The sequence below is a fragment of the Melozone crissalis genome, unplaced genomic scaffold (genome assembly GCF_028551555.1).
Source record: "Melozone crissalis strain CALT ecotype California unplaced genomic scaffold, PUWL_Pcris_2 ptg000002l_1, whole genome shotgun sequence".
Taxonomy (NCBI): Eukaryota; Metazoa; Chordata; class Aves; order Passeriformes; family Passerellidae; genus Melozone; species Melozone crissalis.
The window spans coordinates 23,931,558-23,950,594 of NW_026535780.1; the positions used below are offsets into that span (position 1 = coordinate 23,931,558).

At 41.4% G+C, this 19,037-nt stretch overlaps 1 protein-coding gene across 41 annotated transcripts in view; it reads left to right on the forward strand.

The window, feature by feature from the left end:
* Nucleotides 1–1,853: 1,853 nt before the first annotated feature.
* The window catches only part of RIMS2 (regulating synaptic membrane exocytosis 2), a 443,811-nt gene continuing 426,627 nt past the window's right edge, over nucleotides 1,854–19,037 (forward strand). For all 41 annotated transcript variants that reach the window (XM_054296393.1, XM_054296400.1, XM_054269313.1 and 38 more), the window contains exon 1: nucleotides 1,854–2,126. In XM_054296393.1, coding sequence (XP_054152368.1) covers nucleotides 1,957–2,126 — 170 coding nt within the window. In that variant the 5' untranslated portion in view covers nucleotides 1,854–1,956. The remainder of the gene's footprint in view (nucleotides 2,127–19,037) is intronic.

A 19,037-nucleotide genomic window follows, 5' to 3' on the forward strand; every position in this document is an offset into this window, starting at 1 on the left:
ACCTTTCCTCCCATGTCTTTATACTTGGTTATAAATTGATGTCATGGCAGATAACAACACCAGCTCCAGGACTATATGATCTGGGATGACATTTCAAATGGCTAAAATGAAACCTTTTAAAATCACTTTATTATTGCTGTATACACTTCCATGTTATCCAGCACTGATATTATGTCTCATAAAGTGAGAGAATAGCAAGCAGAAATCTATTGTCTCTAACAGAGTAAAAACATACAGATTTGGATTGAATTGTTTCTTTGGCGTTCTTGGATGGGGTATTTCCCATTTATTTGGTCTGAATGGCATTTTGGGTAGTGTAGGATGCTTTTTCCAGAAATTATTTCTTGCCACAAAATGACTGCTCAGGTGGGGGATTTATGGGTAGCAAAAGAGTTTTGAGAGGTTTATTTCACCACTACCTGGTGCCCATGTGGGAGGAGGACTTTCTTCTCCAATCTTCTCTAATGGGTGTCACATTCTTGCTCTTCTGGGTTAGAGGAATCTATCCAGACAGAGGCTGGGGTAGATTTCACACCAGCATGGGGTGAAGGACACTCCAGCAGGACCTTATGTGGGCGATGGTGGAGCAGCAGGTCTGTTGGGCTGGATCCGCACGGCTGAACAGCGATGCGATTCCCGGCTCGGGGGAACCGGAGGCCGGCCCGGCGCACACCCCGCGACTCCCTTGATGTTGCTCTGCGATTCTCTGCCCGATCTGCGGGCCGTGCCGTGGGGCTACGAGGGAACGGGGATATGGGTGCTCTGCTGGCCTCCCGGGCGGCTCGCCCTCGCCTTTCCCTCTGCCTCCGTTTCCTCCTCCCGGAGCCGGCGCTCCCCCCCCCGCCAGATCCTCCTCCCTAGGCCTGCGTTCGGGGACCGGCCCGGCCGAGCGGGTGCCCCTCTCCGGCCTCCCTGCGGGCGGCAGGGGCAGCGGGAGCGGCGGGAGATGCGGGAGCGGCAGCCACGCAGCGTCTCCCCGCCCTCCCCCTTGCCCCCCCGCGGCCGCCGGGCTCGGTCCTCCCAGCGCGTCGCCGGCGCGTTGGCTCCTCCTTGTCCTTCCTCGCGTGATTTTTATCGCGTCCATTTTTTGTGCGGGGATAAATAAATAAATAAGGGCAACTGCCGCCCGCCGCCCCCCGCCGCCAGTCCGTGCGGCGCCGCTAGGGGCGGCAGCCGGGCCCCGCATCGCCCCGCGCCGCTCGGCTCAGGAGAGGGAGGCAGCGGGGCGATGCGGAGCCCCCTCCCGTGACTCCGGCTCTCCGCCATGCCATGGGTTAGGCGGACTCCGTCCCGCAGCCGAGAGGGCACCAGCCAAGCGAGGCGGCGGCAGGAAGCGGCGCGGTCCGGCAGAGGAGCGGCGGGAGGCGGCGGCAGCGGGAGGCGAGCGCGGCGCCCCGCGGCCCCTTCCATGGACGGCGGCGAGGAATTATGAGCCGCGGCCGGCGGCCGAGACTGGCGCTCGCCCGCTGGGGCTTTCCCCGCTGCGCGCCTCGGGGCGCCGGGGCTCCGCTCTCGTACGGCGGCAGTCGCTGCCCGCGTCTCCTGACTCCCCGACGCTCGCTCCGTCCCCCCTCTCGCTGCCTGGCGCTCGGGGTTGGGATAATCTCGCTCGCACCCAAACCACAGCGCTCCCGCGGCTAATCCTGCCCTCTCCCCTCTCCCTCCCCACCCCGCCCCCGGCCCTTCCTCTGCTGCCCTCTCCCCTCCCCGCTCCCCCTGCTCGCCCCCCGGGGCCCCTCCGTCCCCGTCCTCCCGCTGCCGCCGGCGGCCCGGCGGGTGGGTGCGAGGTCGGGGCTGCCGGGCACCCCGCCCCTCCCCGGCGGGGCCGTCATTAGGCTGCCGGTTGATTACAGGGTATTGATTTGTATGTGCTTCTCCCGGCGCCGGCCGCTCCCGCTGGTGCTGCTGGAGTTCGGGCAGCGCTTCTCGTAGCGGCGGCGGCAGCTCCTACTAAACATGTCGGCTCCCGCCGGGCCCCGGAGCGGCCCCGCCGCTCCTCAGCCTCCTCCGGCCCCGCAGCCCGAGATGCCGGACCTCAGCCACCTCACGGAGGAAGAGCGGAAGATCATCCTGGCCGTCATGGACCGCCAGAAGAAGGAAGAGGAGAAGGAGCAATCCGTGCTCAAGTAAGAGCGGGCGCATCCCTTTCTCGTCCTCCCGGGCCCGGGGCCGCGAAAGTCTCTCCTCTGGCCTCGGGGGCAGCACCGCCAGGGCGGGAGAGAGGAGTCGGGCTGCTGGGGTCGGGCAGGGGTGCTCGGCGCCGGGCGAGTGTGGGGCACGGCGGGAGGGACCCGCGGGAGCGGCCAGGGACGCGGCAGCGCTCGGCGCCCGCCTTAGTCGCGCTCGGCGGGGCGGCTCCGGCTCCGCACGCCCCGGCGCCGGCGGGAACCGGGCGCCCAACATGGCCGCACAGGTGCCGTCCTCACCCGGCGTGTTCCATCGGGAGGACGCGGGTGGGTCGGGGCGGCGGTCGGCGCCGCCGGAGGGGGCGGACCGGCAGCATCGGGCCCGGTGCCGGGGGCGCGGCGGGCTCCGCGCTGGCGGCGGCGGCCCTGCCGGGTGGAGCGGCACCACCGGGGCCTGGGCTCCGGCCGCCCGGCTGGGTGGGTTTGCCACAGCCGCCATCTTCCCCCGACAACGTGTCTGCCGCCCGCCCCCGCCCCGCTGCTCTTTCCAAGCGTGAGCCCCGGTGCCGGGGAAAGCAGGACGCCTTCCGCCTGCCCGGAGCGGGCGTGAGAGCTGCCCCTGCCCCAGCACCGGCACCGGCACCGGGAGCTGTCCGGAGCGACCCGGCTCGGCATTTGGAGCTAGCTGTCCACAGTCCCCCGGCCCAGCTCAGCACCGGGAGCTGTCCGCGGCCACCTGGCCCAGCTCAGCCCCGGGAGCTGTCCACAGTTCCCCGGCCCGGCTCAGGCCCGGGAGCTGTCCACAGTTCCCCGGCCCAGATCCACCCCGGGAGCTGTCCACAGCCACCCGGCCCAGCTCAGCCCCGGGAGCTGTCCGCGGCCACCCGGCCCAGCTCAGCACCGGGAGCTGTCCACAGCCACCCGGCCCAGCTCAGCCCCGGGAGCTGTCCACAGCCACCCCGTTCTGCCCCGGGAGTGTCCGGGCAGGAGCGCGGGGCCCGGGAAACCCGAGCTTTCCCCTGCGCCGTGCCCCGTTCCCGGGGTGACACCGGTCTCCTTGCAGGCCCGGGGGTCCCGCTGCCGTGCACGGCGTGGGTCACGCCCTTCTCAGTCGGCTGGCAGACACTGAGTAAAGTCGAGAAAACTGTTCTCCCTTAGTGATGGAGTAACCACGCTGACTTCTAGTGGTTTAAAAATAAGCAAAGCTACCGCTGTCGTGGATGTGACTTTGATGAGTGTGGTGAAGCTGAAGCTCTAAGTTCTAAGCGGTTTTTTTTTGGTACCAAAATTAGCGTTGTATCTTGGACATGTTAATTGCAGCTGGTCTTTCACACTCAGCACCTGGAAGCTGTCTTCTGGGCTTTAGTTGCTGACCTTGGAAGTCTGCTTCCAAGATTCACTGCATCATACCAAAACCTTCGAATATATTTTGTGTGACAGCTCCTAAATGTTGAGGAGATCTCCTAAAAACATTTCAAAGTCTGTTTAAAAAGGTTTTTTGTTGGATGAGCATTCTGAAGCACGACAGTGTAATGTGAGCACTGGAAATAAAGTACCATACCTTCTTTTGTCACCACATCTTAGTCTCTTGCTCTACAGTTTGTTTGCTATTGGGATACTTTATTTTGAAACAATTTAGGCTATTTTATTAAGTTACATGATATACCAAAGCAAATGCAAATTTTTGTCTAAAATTTCTGCACTCTCAAAAATTATTAATAAAAATAGAAGTTCAAATTGGAAGCTGCAGGAATTCAAGGAATTAAGGTTTCATTTATTTTTATTAAATATATAATAATAGCATTAAAGTTTTAAAGAAGGCTCCTGCCAACTTTTGCTGTGGAGAGTAATATTTATGATCAAATATGAAGTAAAACATGAGTACAATACTAGGATCAGCTTGAATGGTTAAACTTGCAAATGAAGAATAAACTGTTCTCAAGTAATGGTAAGGTAAAACTAACTTAAGAAATGAAGAAGAATTGTTTTCATTTGTAATAGTGAGAATCTTGGAAGCAGACAATGGGCAAATAAAAAGTCTTTATCATATCTTAGGATAAAATTTATGTAGGGTTTAGTTTCCCACTATGTCTCACTAAAAGTGTCCTCTTGAGTTCTGTGTAAGCTACGAGGGAGATGGTAAAGTGTAAAGTTTATACATAAAGGATAGCCTAAAGCAGTGCTATTAGGAAAATGCTGTTGTCAATGGAATTTGAATAGATGGCCCACAATATTTTAGAGGGTAGTGAGAAATGAGCTGGTGTCAGATGAATAACTCATCAGTTTCATTTTTCTTAAAATGAAGTGTCTCCTTGAGCCATCAGGTACATGTTTAATCTAAAAATATCTACAGATTTATCAAGCACAACCCTCCACCAAAGTCATACCAGCATATTTATGTAGATATTACTGAATTTAATTCTCTTTAGAGATATTTTCCTTCTGAGAAAGAATAAAAAATCTCTCCCATGTTTATATGAATGAACTACTGTTATTGCATAGAGATAAATATAGAGCTAAATCCTGCAGTCTTTGTTCAAGTGTAATTCTCCTCGAAGGCAAGCTTCTTTTGAAGTGGAAGGTATTTTTGCCTCAGCAATAAAATTGTGTCATTTCATTCCATGGAGACATATAGCAGGATTAAAAAAATGCTGAAAACAAGAGTTGACATTTAGAGATATTAACACAAGAACTGTTCAGATGTTGAAGAAAGCAGCAAGCATGTATCCCCTCTATTTATTTTTAAATCATTTATGGTGATTGACTGTCAGTATGAATGGCTACTCCCTGGGCTCTACTTCCTTTCTCCATTCTGTTTCTATCTTGTGTTTTTCAAATTCTTATGCTGTTCCCATCACTGTGGTATTTGAGCATTTTCCAAAAGAACATTAAGTAGTGTGACTCACATCTGTAATGTGGACTATTTATTCTTTTCCTTTCACTCCCTGGGGTAAAGATGTGTGGATTTAAAATAGATACATAATTTCTCCTTATGCTTGTTTTACTCTTTTTGGGGAAGGGAAATACAGATGGTATTGAGTTGTAATCTGTAGCAACTAATAGTGATCGGGTCAGCATGAATTCTTGCCAGGATTTGATGGAACATGATGGCATGGAAAGCAGAAGCTTTCCAGATTTTCTCTGTCCTTTGGCCTGGTTTGGTCTGTGAAATACGCTGAGCCACAGTTGTGCACTGTGTTCCTGAGGTGGAGCTTCTGCTTTAAAAAGGATGGGTGGTAAACTCTGCTGCTTTGACTGTCTCTCTTCTGGAATTTTTGGGACCCTTGGAATGAATTTTGAGTGTTATGGGCTAAGAAGTTGTCTTTTTGACAAGGTTATTGAATATATATTTTGCATAATATTTAATATGCATAATGTGTGACAGAGTGAATTTATGTTTGTGCTCTGGGTGTAAGTCTTTGCTGTTTAAAGAGTATTTGCATACTTTCAACTTTTTTCTTTGTGGATATTTTACTGTCTTGGATGGAGGATAGAATTTTTGATGATCACTTTTCCTTTAAATTATGCACATCCTTCCTCTTATAAAATCTGGTTTTGTGTGTGTAAGCTTTTTAACAGATTTTAGACAGCACATTTCCTCCATACAGACTGACTTATGGGATCAGTCTTGTGCTTTTTTACTTTTAATTTGTACTTTATTTCTGTATTGAAGAACTGTGTTGAGAGAATGCACACAGGAATAAAAATAGATGTTAGGGTGCTGCCATTATTTATTAAGACTTCTGTTTCAGCCTGTGTGATGTGCATCTACACTTTCCTACTTGAAATATCACAAGTTTCCATCTTCTTTACTGAGCAATTCTAAAGATAAAATGCTCTCCTCATAAAGTCAAACTCATAGCTCTGAAAAGACATGTATTTTAACTTTTCACAAGAGTCTGGCTCAGTAGTAGACACATTTTCCCAAGAAAAAAATTTTTAATGAAATCATCCAACTTTTCATATAGTTGCAAAGCATTACAGGTTTACTATGAGGTCCTGGTAAAAGATTTCTTTTAAAAGTGTGTGGCTTTGTCAGCTGATTTACCTAAGAAAGGTGGAAACATAGTGGGCTAGCTAGAGGATGGTGGCTCTCTGTGAGCCACCACTGTCAAGCCCAGAGTGAACTTTAGGAAGGCACAACTGACTGCAGGCTCACAACTGACTGTGGCAGGGATTGCAGAGATGTGATAAAAATGGGGTAGCTACACTGAATGAAACAAAACCTCTGACAAACAAAACCAAGGAAGCTGGGCTTTGTGAGCTCTGTATGACACTGAGTGAGTGAGGTGTAGGGCAGGATGCTCACCTGGGGAAGAAGAAGCAATAAGTTGATGGCCATGACTCACAGAAGTGTAAATATTAGACTCACAAAGCTATTGTACTATTTTATAAATAATTATCCTACTTTATAAATAATCAGCTCTGATTTACACTGTCTTAAAAGCATTGTATGTTTTGGATTTGGATTTTAGGGCTGGAAAGAAGATATATGTGGTGATTATTGATTTTGCTTTTGGAAAATGGAGATATGTATAGAAATTCCTAAAGTTTCTAGAGTAAAAGGCAAAAAGATTTGCTTTTGACTAAAAAGTAAACTAGGACTTCAGGCAATGTTAGTTATGTTATGCTCCCATAATTTTGCACCACATTTTGTCTGAATTGGGAGTGCTGATTAGAACACTTCATTGCTACACTGCTCATAATTTTGCTCTTGTTTCTGTGTATTATAAAATCAAATATGGTCCAAATGACATTAAAAGTTATAACTTTATGCAGTATAAAATAAGTGATAGTGGAAGTTACACAAATATATATATATAGTTGAGGAGGACACTTGCCCTCTTTCCTGCCCTGCCAGGTCCTCTTCCCTTCCAACCACCTTATTCTGCTCTCTTGTAATATTCTTTATAGTCTCCCCTTTCTTCTGTTTTAATAATTTGTGCTGCTTTTTGGGCCTCTCTCAAAGTTGTCATTGTTCCTTGCTCTTCACTCTTACCACGTGCTTAGACTGATGACGGATTTTATACTGTAGATAATATTTGTCAGCTTGTTATGACTTGTACCATTTGCTCTTCAAGAAGACTCAGTGTTTACAATTGTTCTCTAAAGAACCTAACTCACTTTTAGACACTGTCTACAAGTGATTAAAGTAGTACTTCCTCTTAGTGACTAAGCAGAATTTATTTGGAGATTATACAGAGTGCCAGTTACACTAATTATTTGGCTTGATAATTTTTATGTTGAGTAAGGTTTTAGAAGACTGAAATAGTGCTGAAATTCCCACATTCAGGAAGTACAAGGAGGATCAGTTGGATGTAGAAAGGCTTGACATCATATGGGGCTGAGAAATAGTCTAACAGATACAGGATTTAGTTAAAAAAGAACCCCAAAATTGACATTCAATGCCAGATAGTATGTGCTTTCTGCAGTCTTGTCAAACTAATATCTTTCTGCACTTCTTTGGAAAAAAAAAAAAAGAGAAAAAACCATTTAATTTTACATCTGAAAGAGAGGAGTGAAGATCATAATTTTAAGGTGCTAGGACTGTATCCTAGAAAGCAGTGACTGGGTGAAATGCAGTGGTCTCTGGAGGTGAGGTTAGGAGACTGAGTGGTCCATTCTGGATTTTGTCCACATCTCTGCATCTCAGCATCTCTGAGCTGGGTAACATTTAAATAACTGAGAATGTCAAATAATTGATTTTTCCATTGAAACAATGGCTAATTAGTGTATATATTGTAAGTGTCGAAATACACAGAAATATTGGTTACTTCAGAACTGGTGTAAAATGTGGTTTTACTCTGCCAGTGAAGTTTTAAAATACTTGCAACATATTCAAAGTTCCATAATAAGGAGGAAAAAGTAAACTGATAGTTTGAACTTGCAATTTTAATCCAGTGGAATGGGATTTTCTTCAGCTTAATGCCACCCCTCACCCTTTTGCTTTAGTGGCTTCCTTCAGGTTTTGTTGTCATATTTACAGTCAGTCAGAATGCTAGGGCAGTTTCTAAGACCATTAGACCATCTTTTCCCAAGAAGGATTATTTTGGTATGATCTTTCCTTTTCCCCCAATGTCTTCACTGATGATGCATTTTGACAGAAACTGGGGGAGATAAAATCCCAAGAACACATTAAGTGAACACATTATGATCTCATCTATTCCTGTTTTACTGCAACAGGCATTATACATTAACAATGAGCTTTACGGTGAGGATGATTTTTTAAGTTAAGTTTAGAGCACAAGGGCTGTTTTAATAATATGTTTTACTATATCAAAGTTATTGGCTACAATGTACCTTAGACAACCTCATCTCTCTAGGAGTGGCCAAGTCTTTGTTTTAATTTAAACTCATAAGCAGGAAGAATCTCTTGAAATACTAGTTGTCTACAAATGGCATTCAAAAGCAGTTGTTGTTCAGGCAAAGTTATTCATATTATAAATCTGAAGTTCGTATTGACCTATGTTGTTTTCAATGCTTACTGAGTTTAGATCTCTTTTGCAGGACTACATGGTGTAACAGGAGGAGCTGCTACACCCTTGAAGTAACTCAGTTGAGGGTTTGTTATAATTTATTAATAAAAACAGTTTGCACCAAATCTGGTAGTGCATTTGTAAACTCAGTAAACTCCAACAACTTCATCTCAGGAGCTATTTGTACTTCTGGTGATTCAGAAGCTGGCATGACCAGCTCTCAAGGCAGAAGTTTCTGACACTTATTTGTATAAAGCAGTGATTTGCAATTGTAAGACCCCACCTAACCAGTGAAATAAATAGCTTTTCTGGCCGAGGCAAGGGCACATAGCAGACAATGCACTGAATTCAATTGCAAAATCATTGCTGTGCTCAACAGCTGCCTCTGCATGATATCATGTGGTGGCTGTGTCCTCATGTAGTTTTTCCAAGCTATGGTCTTGAAGCTGTGAAGATGTCAGTAAGGACTGACACTGTAAGAGTTAATGTGACAAACAGTAAGAGATTGTGTAGGGGAATAGCAGAGCATATAAGAAGTAAATGCATGTAATTTTTGGATAGTAAGAGTTCAAAGCAATTTCTGCTGGTTTCTGTCATTGAAAGTGGCAGACAGTGTTTTTATACTCTTAAGTTTAAGTATCAGCTGTCATCACAGTACATGCTTGCAGAGTGATCTCAGTTGCATTTTGATAAAGAAATCAAACTCATGCATTTTGATAGAGGAAAAGTAATAGTCATAATAGTTGACTTTATGTGTCTATATCTTTAGGAGTTTTTAAGTTTTGATGTGAGGCCATAAATAATATCTTTGATTTAAACTTTAAACTTTTTATTAAAAATATTGTGAGATATCCTTTTTATTAAAAATAGAGTGAGTTTGTTCTAGCAGCAGTTAGCAAGAGTTGAACTCATGTTTCAAACAAGTCTGAGTGCTTCTATTTTGAAAATTCATAAGAAAATCTTTAAACAACACATAAAGCCTATTATTTTCTTTGTTTACTGTCTCTATGGGGTTGGTTCTTTCTTCTTAAATCTCATATGAGGTTGCTTAAATACTACCTGATGACCTATTCTTTATTTGACATTAATATTTTTAAGGCGAATCATTTCTTATAGCAAATATAATATTGTATTTTTACTCAGAATATTTAACAGGTCGTAACATCACTAGGTGTTCAATATAACGTGGCATTTTGGTTCTGTATATTTTTGAGGGCAGACTTACTTTAGAATGTGTACTATCTTAAGCATACAAAGGACATAAAATTTTTTCACCTTTAAATAAAATTGTGAGTTAGAAGAAGTTAACCTGTTTTGGAAAATGATTTACAACCATCTTTTGTATAACTTTTCAGAAATGTGTACTCCAGTGTATTATCAAGAAATCCTTTTCCATAGAGTGTTTATCTAACTCTTGGTGCATTTATACATTTTTCTGATTACAGAAAGGAGGAGTGAGAAGAAGTGATTTTAAAGCTGTTTAAAGCCCAGAGAACACATGGAATAATAGAAAACATAGCTGGTTGTGACCTCAACAGATCATCCAGTTCATCCTTTGCCCCAAGGCATGACCGGCTCTCAAGACAGAAGTTTCTGACACTTATTTATATAAAGTAGTGATTTGCAATTGTGAGACCCCACCTAACCAGTGAAATAAATGGCTTTCCTGGCCTAGGCAAGGGCACATAGCAGACAATGCACTGAATTCAAGCTAAGCATCTCTGCAAGTGCTGTGTTGCCTATGTAGCAGAAAGTGAAGAGTGGGCCAAGCAGATCTTAGGGTAAAGCTCTTCTATACAGTATGAAAATTTTACATTTTTCAAATGATAGATTAGTACTGAAAGGTGTGAGAAGAATGACTACACTACCTACTCAACCAGGGATGGAGGTTTCTTGAATTCCCTAGATAATTTGTCTCAGTTACTCAAAGTCCTTATCCTTACCACTAGAATTTCCCCCCTACTGTTAAACTTAAATCTCTTTCCTCTCATTTGCTGCTTGCTCTGTCCACAATGGGAGTGTAATGCAGTCTGTTATTTTTCTGTTTGCAGCAACCCTTTATGTATTTCATAAATGTGATAATATCTCCTCCTGTGTATTTTCATCACTCCTTTCTGTAGATTCAACAAGTCATATTTTCTAGACTGCTGCCCATTCTTGCTGCTAGTCTTTATATATACTTTTTGACTGATTTTTTTTTAAAATACAGTGTCCAAACCCAGATGCATATTCCAAAAGTATGGGGAGAGCATGATGATAAAACTGTCTTGCATGGAACTCTTTCCTTGTATAGACAATGTCACATGTGTTTGGGCTTTTTGTTGTGGTACAGCACTTATGGATTCATGGTCAGCTTGTGATCTACTATCCTTTCACCATGCTTTTTTGCAGAGCTCTTGTTGAATCAGTCATTCCTCATTTTGTATTTTGAATTTGATTACCTCAGCTATGCACTGTTTGTCTTTAGTGCCATTGAGTTGTATTCTGTCTATATCAGATGCCTCTTATGAATTTTGCATTCCATTTGCTTAAATAAAATGCACAACAGCCCTTGGAGCAGGAATGAGGACTTGCCTCTGGAGAGAGAGTATCCTACTCACACAGATGTTTGACTTCCTCTTGGCTGTCCATTCTCACTCCTGACTGCATGTTTGTATGCCTTCACTGTTAAGATGCAGAATAAACTTTTCCAGAACCCATAACTGGTTCATCTGGGAAGCGAGAGCTGTGTTCAACTCTATTCCTGATAAAGGAGGTCTTTCACCAACTTGGAAATACACAAATGCTATGCTATTTTGAGGGAAACAGTTGCATCTGCTGCCATATTTATTCAGTAGGTGCAAGATGTTGGTTGACTTACAAAAAATTTGACAAAAATTTGAGGTCCCAAAAATACATAATTATTAGGGGTTTAATGAAGATAATAAGATGGATAATGGAAGTGATTGTCCATACTCCTGATTGAAAAAATCTACTCACACCATTCTACATACCGAGGAGTTCTTACAGGGGAGAACCACCACGGGCATCAAAATAAATCTATCATGAGGTGTGAGTCCCCACAAAATCAGACTTCTTTGACTTCAGCATGCATAGAACTGTTCAGCTAATGAACATCATTGCCTCAGTTTTGGTATCTTTTTAATTTCCACAATACATCGTTTAAAGCTTGGATTACACTCTTTGAGTCCAGAAATTCTTTGGGATTCTTCTGACCAGATCTGAATACCTACAGAGGGAGACATCCATTTCTGAAATCACTTAGGTTCAATTTGAAGCAAATGGAAATAAAGAGGTGCCTTTAGGATGTGATCCATCTCATCTTAAATTAGACATTTCAAATGGGCCAGATGAATTGCAAAGCCTATTTCTGGCTGTGGACTTAAAAATAAGATAGAGTGAATATGTCGGATGTAGAGGTCTATCTCACAGACTTCTGGAGCTAGGTCAGTTAAGTCTGCCTTGCAGAGTTCTGCCTTTGAGAGTAACTCTTCATCATATATTTGGTCTTGTAAGAATGCCATGGACACTTTGCCAGCTGACACTGATGTTTATGGTTCCCTACAAGCTGTTTGTGAATCTGCATATTTTGCTTATATTTCTATCAATTATTAATTAGGATATGCTCATTTATCTATAACTTTACTATTTGAGACTCACTGCTGGGAACCTGAGTATGCTTCCCTTCTAGTCCCTGGTTATTCTTAGGATTTGGTAAATTTTTATACTGAATTCAGAAAGCCTTTAAAGAATGAGATCTAAAAGAAGACCTTGGAATATAAAATCTTTCCAGCATGTGGGATTAAGCATGCCCATCATCCAAAGAACATTGCAAAGAAAACCTTCCAATGCCATTCCCCAATAAGAATGACTAACAGATATTTTGAGGTAGAATCTCATAGATTAAGCTAGTCAGATTGCTAGACAGGAAGTCACAAACCGGATTTGTCTACTACTTGTAGGATTAAAACAATGTAACATTAAGTCCCAAAGAAAGCTCTATAAACTCAGTTTGACAGTTTCTTTCCTTAAGTCATACACCATCTCTCTTTTGCTATGTGTTGTTTTAATGGGATTTGTTTAGCTACTGTGTATTTACAAGCTGATAGGTCTCTTTTGATGGTAGGGTGTTAAAAACATACTGTTGTCCTGCTATACATTCTGAATTCAGCATTTACTTGCTTTGGAAATCTTGATAAGCAGATATCTATGGAATATGTTGTATGGTGTTTAAATCAAACATATTTTTGCTGAATCAGGCCCTAAGACAGTTTGGGAGCATGAGTTTTGATTCAGCATGCTTTCATTAATTTGGCTAGTCATTGTGATTATGATTCATTTCATTCTGTGTAACCGACTGCTGCACAGTAAGTGACAGCTGAACTATGTATTATCCAACAGCTAGAAAAATAACATCACTGGCACTTCTAGAAGGCTGAGGATTATGCTTTTATCAAACATATATTTTTTACTAAAGTTAAAATGCTTCAGGAAAATATAATATTTTTTCAAACTACTTGTAACATTGCAGTAATGAAATGGTGAAATAGCATAGCAAACACTATGAATTTAAAATTAAGTATTTAATTTTATTCTATGGATAGAATGAAGCAGCTTGTTCTGGTTTTTATTAATGTATTAGCTTTTTGGATTGGTAGTAAAGTTATTCCTGTTGATATTTTGATGACAGTCTGATTTACATATAAGTAGTAAATCTGATGGGCTAAGTTTAAGTGAATGGTAAATATTTCTGAAGTGTTGATATTACTTCCATGCTAATACATACTACATCAGAAGACATTTCAAGTGAAGCAGTAATTCTAATTTCTTTGTGAAACTTTACCAAAGATTCCACCAGATTTTAAAGTTTAGCAAAATCCCAATATGATTGAAAGAAAACTGTATTTTTACCTAGTATCCATATTTCTCTTTAAAAACTGTAGCTTCCAAGTTTAAAAATATGTATAAAAAATCCAGATCTATTTTTTTCCTGTCCTGTTTATGGTTCATCTGAAAAATTGGTGTAGAGGATCCTCTGAAGGCACTGGGCCAAGAAAAGGAGCTTTCAGGGTAGAGTACAGAGAAAGTACTTGTTATTTGAAAGCCTTGAATTCTGTCTGCTTGATATCTGAAAATGCAGGTGGCCAAAGCTGAATGAAATTTCATGTGCTATAGTTGAGCACTAATGTACATTTATGTATTTTGAATTTATTTAGACAAGGCGGAAGATAAGTGTTTTTAGCTACTGTGTAGAGTTTACATGAGCTTGTCTTCTGCAGAATTTGCAGAGTGTTCTTGTCTAAAATTTGGTCTGAGTTATATATTCCCAAGCTTTCTATCACACAGATATTCTCATGTATAGAAGAAGGTTTTGTTTGGAGAAAGACAGAATAAACATTTAGTTACATTTTTAACTTTTAGTATGAATGGTCATATTTGTTCTGCACAAAGAAGAGTGATAAAAAGGATAGAATTAGTCAATGATAACACTGTGTCCTAACTTAGTGTCTCAGATATAAATAACTATTGCTTAATTAAGTAAGACCAGTTAGTTACAAGTAAGAAGTTTGTTTATTAAAAGGAATATGGGTTAAAATAGTGCCTTTGTTTAGATTTATAATTTTTCCTAATAAAACTTCAATAATCGAAAATCATTCACTGCACCTGGAGTTTCACTATGGAAACTAAGTCATAATTCAATAGATATTGATCATGTGGTCATTATAATAAGTAAAAGCACTGATGTGTGTTTTTTCTTGTTATTATTAAAATAATTAATGATATGCTCCTAATTTTATTTTTAGGTTAAATAAGAAAGAGCAATTTAGAATTGGTAACATATTTTGTCACTCTTCATAGCCACAAGGTTTTTCTTTGATAAGGGCTTAGGAGCGTTTTATTATAGTAATCCACAAAAAATTTGTATTTCAAAGGGACTGCTGGTCCTAACATGAATAAGACTAAACATGATGACCTATTTTAAAACAGCTCTTGCCTGCCATTGAAACTGCTGGATTTTCAGTAAAGCTGCCCAAAAGAAAGATGTTGGTTTGTGCTAAAAGAGGGAAATTGCCATTAAAAATCTTCTATCTTGGACATAAGTATATTTTATTTAGTTCCTGAATGGTATTAGGATGTGGAAGGAAGTTTAAATTCTACAGTGCCTTTCTACTACTTGGTATGTTTGGACATTGTTAATATCTTTTTAGGGACTCTTTGAACATCTGCATAATAGTTTTTGTAATTACATCACCGAAACGTATTCTACCCTTAGTTTCAGTTTAATATAAAGATTTTCTTCAAAAATTTTCTCAGTATGTGAAACAAAGGAAGGAAAGGAGTTATTGAACTAATGCTCACCAACCCAACTACTCTTTGCCTTTTAATTCATAATTAAGTTTATATTGCTATAATAAATGGAAACTTATATAAAAACTTATATGGAAGCATATAATTCACTAGATTCATAACTAAAAATGGTATCACTTCTTCTGGTGTGAAGGAAGCATTTGTGCTGCATTGACATGTCCAGGTGTTGGGGTGGAGCTGCAGGGGTTGCAAAAGACACCAAGACCTGCCCTCATGTCAGAAAAAATTAGTTTCTGCCAGCTCCAAAATGGATCTGTCACTGGCTATATTGTCCATTAGTGACACTGCTGAACAGTCATACATTAACTCTGTGGATAATGTGTAAGAGAAGATAAAGAATCCTGTGCAACAGCTGTGAGAGAGTGAGAAAAATATGGGAGAAACAGCCCTGAAGGTGCCAAAGTCAGTGAGGAAGGAGAGGCAGGAGGTGCCTCCAGGCACCAGAGCAGAGATTGCCCTGCAGCCCAAGGTCAAGATCACAGTGAGGCAGCTGTGCCCTTGTAGCCTGTGGGGGACCTCGTGCCAGGGCAGGTGGATGCACCTCGTATGAGGCTGGGACCTCGTGGGGAGCCCACTCTGGAGCAGGCTCCTGGCAGGTACTGCAGCCTGTGGAGAGAGGCACCCACACTGAAGTAGGTTTTTGGGCAAGACTTCTGATTCTCGAGGGGCCCCATGCTGGAGCAGATGTTCCTGAAGGACTGTGCCCTGTGGAAGAGACCTGGAGCAGTTGAAGAACTGTAGGCTGTGAGAAGGACCATGTTGGAGCAGTACAGCAAGGACTGTATCCCATGGGAAGGACCCCATGTTGGAGCAGGGGACAAGAATGAGGAAAAAGGATTCACAGAGATGAAGAACTCTCAACTGACCACAATGTCCGTGCCCCCTCCACCTGCACTGCTCCACGTGGAGGTAGAAGATTCATAAGTGAAGCTGAGCCTGAAAAGAAGGAAGAGGCAGGGGGGGAAGCTGTTATTAGATTTTTTATTTTCACTGTCCTACCCTGTTATTAAGTGACAATAACTTGAATTAATCTTCCAAAATTGGAGTCTGGTAACTGGTGAGTGGTCTCTCTGTCTTTATCTTGACCTATGAGCTTTTCCATTATATTTTCTGCCCTGTCCTGCTGAGGAAAGGGAATGAAAGAATAGCTTGTTGGGTGTCTGGCAGCCATCCAAGGTTAATCCACCACAATATTTATTTAGCAATTTTATTTGCAAAGTCTAACTTGAGCATAGATGATACTACTCTTCCTGGGTCCCTGTGGAATCAATACAGTATGAAAAAGAGAGGCTTCTCTAGAAGGCAGATCTGAGAGGCTAAATTGAGCTCCAGAGCCCCAGGCAATTCCGTGCTGTCAGTGCAGCACCCGCGGCTCCATTGCCAGCCCAGCTGCTCTTTCCTGCCTCCATGGCACCATCATGGCCCTGGTGCAAGTATCTGTTGAGCTGCCTAGTGAAACTATTTCAGGGAGGTTAAACTAATGAAAAAATATTTTCCCCTTTCATCACTTTGGCAGAGCATCTTTTTAAGCTACAGAAAGGAACTCATCTGATTTACTGTACAGTCCTACAAAATGCTGAGATAGCACAGATGAGGGGCTGAGAGAGATTAGCTCCAGTACTTTTGGAGTCTCTGAGAGCAATGGAATTATTCCACCACTATTTCCACAGTCTGCAAAGACTGGTTATGTGGCTGTCATTGAGAAAACCAGTGGATAAACATGTACAAACTAAGTTTTGATTTTGAAGTTGCTGTTTAAGGTCTGTGAATCAATGCCACCAAAATTATTGTTGAAAAAGTTTTTGGTGAAGAAAACAAAATGTTCATAAAATTTTTCTGCTGAATAACTGGAGTTGGAAAGTCATTAGGTTGTTACTTTAGATAGAACTAGGTTTTGTATCTTCATATTAAACAGCAGGTTTTCTTCTTTAACACTTTTAAATCTATGATTTTCAGGCATAAGTTAGTTCAGCACTTAGGAAAAAGAAACAAAGGCGAGATCAAATACTTCAGATGACTCAGGTTAAGTGAATGAGCTGTTGCATTTTCCAATACAATCTGGGACATAAATAATGAAAGATATGTAGCAAAGGCCATAGTTGTAATTGCTGCACACATGCACACTTGTATTTTCACAGGTGACTGGACAGTCTTTTTGTTGTGTAAAATGGGAGAGCTGCTTCACCCCTAGTATTTCAGATTATATGTGGGAAGATCTTCTGATCATTTAAACTGTGTGATGGCTTTGGCTCTAAGTTTGCAATTTACTTGAAATATAGGTTGCATCAATATTTTTAAAAAGAGGACACAAATAGTTTTTGTTCTAATTTAATCTGTTACTGAAACATAATTTTAAATAGAGATCTTGTAGATTACAAAAATTATGATTGACTTTCAATATGCTAGGGTCATGAATTCATTAACTACTGAATGTTTTTAAGATTACTTAGAGAAATACAAGGTGTGAACTTATCATTGCTGTCTATGCTGATACATAAGAAAAAGATAGACCTTGCATCAAAGCATTTAATTTTTTTTATAATCACAATAAAAGTAATTGATTCTCCTAAGTTGCAGGCTTGCAGACTTACTTGCGCATTTGAGATGTAGCCTCATTGGCTTAATTGAATTTAAAAAAATGTCTGAGAAATGTAGCAATTAAAAATATTGCCATGCTAGTAGCAATTTTCTGAATGCCTACCTAGCATTCTTATTTTTATGCAATGCTATATTTAGAAGGACATTTCATTCTTTCTGAAGAGAAATGAATCTATCAGGACTAGGACTATTATGTAGGAATATTAAATATTCACATATTTGGTACTACTTGGTTGCTAATATTAGCCCAGTATTCATAAGGACCTACATTCTACTATTGGTTAGAATTTTTTTCTCTTGGATTGCTGGAACTTTCATCTTTGATCTGCATTGTATTAAAAAATAAAACAGCTGTCCCCTTTATTATGTTTCCCCTCCAGAGTCCTGGTAAAAATTACTACAAAAGCAATATTTTAACATGTTAACATGTGTAATATCCCCAAATGACTGTGATGGTCCTCCTTTCATAATCAAAGCCCACTCTCCTGGACAGATTTGCTGCCCCCACATCTGAATAAATTATACATTTAAAAAAGGTCATATTCATTCAGAAGCCAGTAATTTTACTACAACTTTGTTTAGAACTTATTCCTATGAATGTCAGATACACATTTCCGGAGGATATAGTGAGCTTTTACCTTCTCACAGGTTAATATTTGGACTGTTCCAGTGGCTGGTTAAAAATTTCCAGAGTCTGACTGTACGGTGACTCCATTACTGGTTTGTAGTACTGGTGCCTAGAATGTGTGTGTTAGTGCAAAGTGAAATACCAACAGGTCTTTCCTCCTAATGCTATATGTAAAGAAGGAGCACTTATATTGGATGTTTCTCTCTCTAAAAAATGAGAATAGAACATCTATAGAGATCTAGCTGTGATGATAATGGGATTATTCTGAAAAATGAAAGATATTGTGAAAGGCATGTACATGTTTAACAAGAATTTTTTCTACAGAAGAAGTTATATATTTCTTCCAATGCTCCAAATAAGTTTTAAATAAAGTAAATTCTAGTTTAATATTTTTATTTGACTTCCATTTAAGTTATACAAGATAGGGTTTCCAAATTTTTTTCATTTAAAATCCATTTTGTATGTAGAAGAATTCTGGGAGATGACCATTTAAGTCTGTCAGTTCTTTGTATTTTAATACACTTATTTAAAGTTGTTCACTTCCTCCAACTTATTTTATATAGTGAAGCTTGTAAGAAAATATTTGGTTTAGACCCTCTCACTGGCAAGTAAAACACTTAATGGCTTTCTTGTTTTGCTTTCCTGAAAATTTTGTTTCCATAATGAAACAATAGAGGTGAATTTTGGTTTAACTTGAATTCTTTTATTCTGTTAGAAGTCTACTAATGTCATTAGATCACTTCTGATTTAATCTTATTGTGAAAGAAAAGAAATTACACCCATCATTTCTCATCATTTATGTCAAAACCTATAAGGGCCAGGCGGGAGTGAGAGACTGCA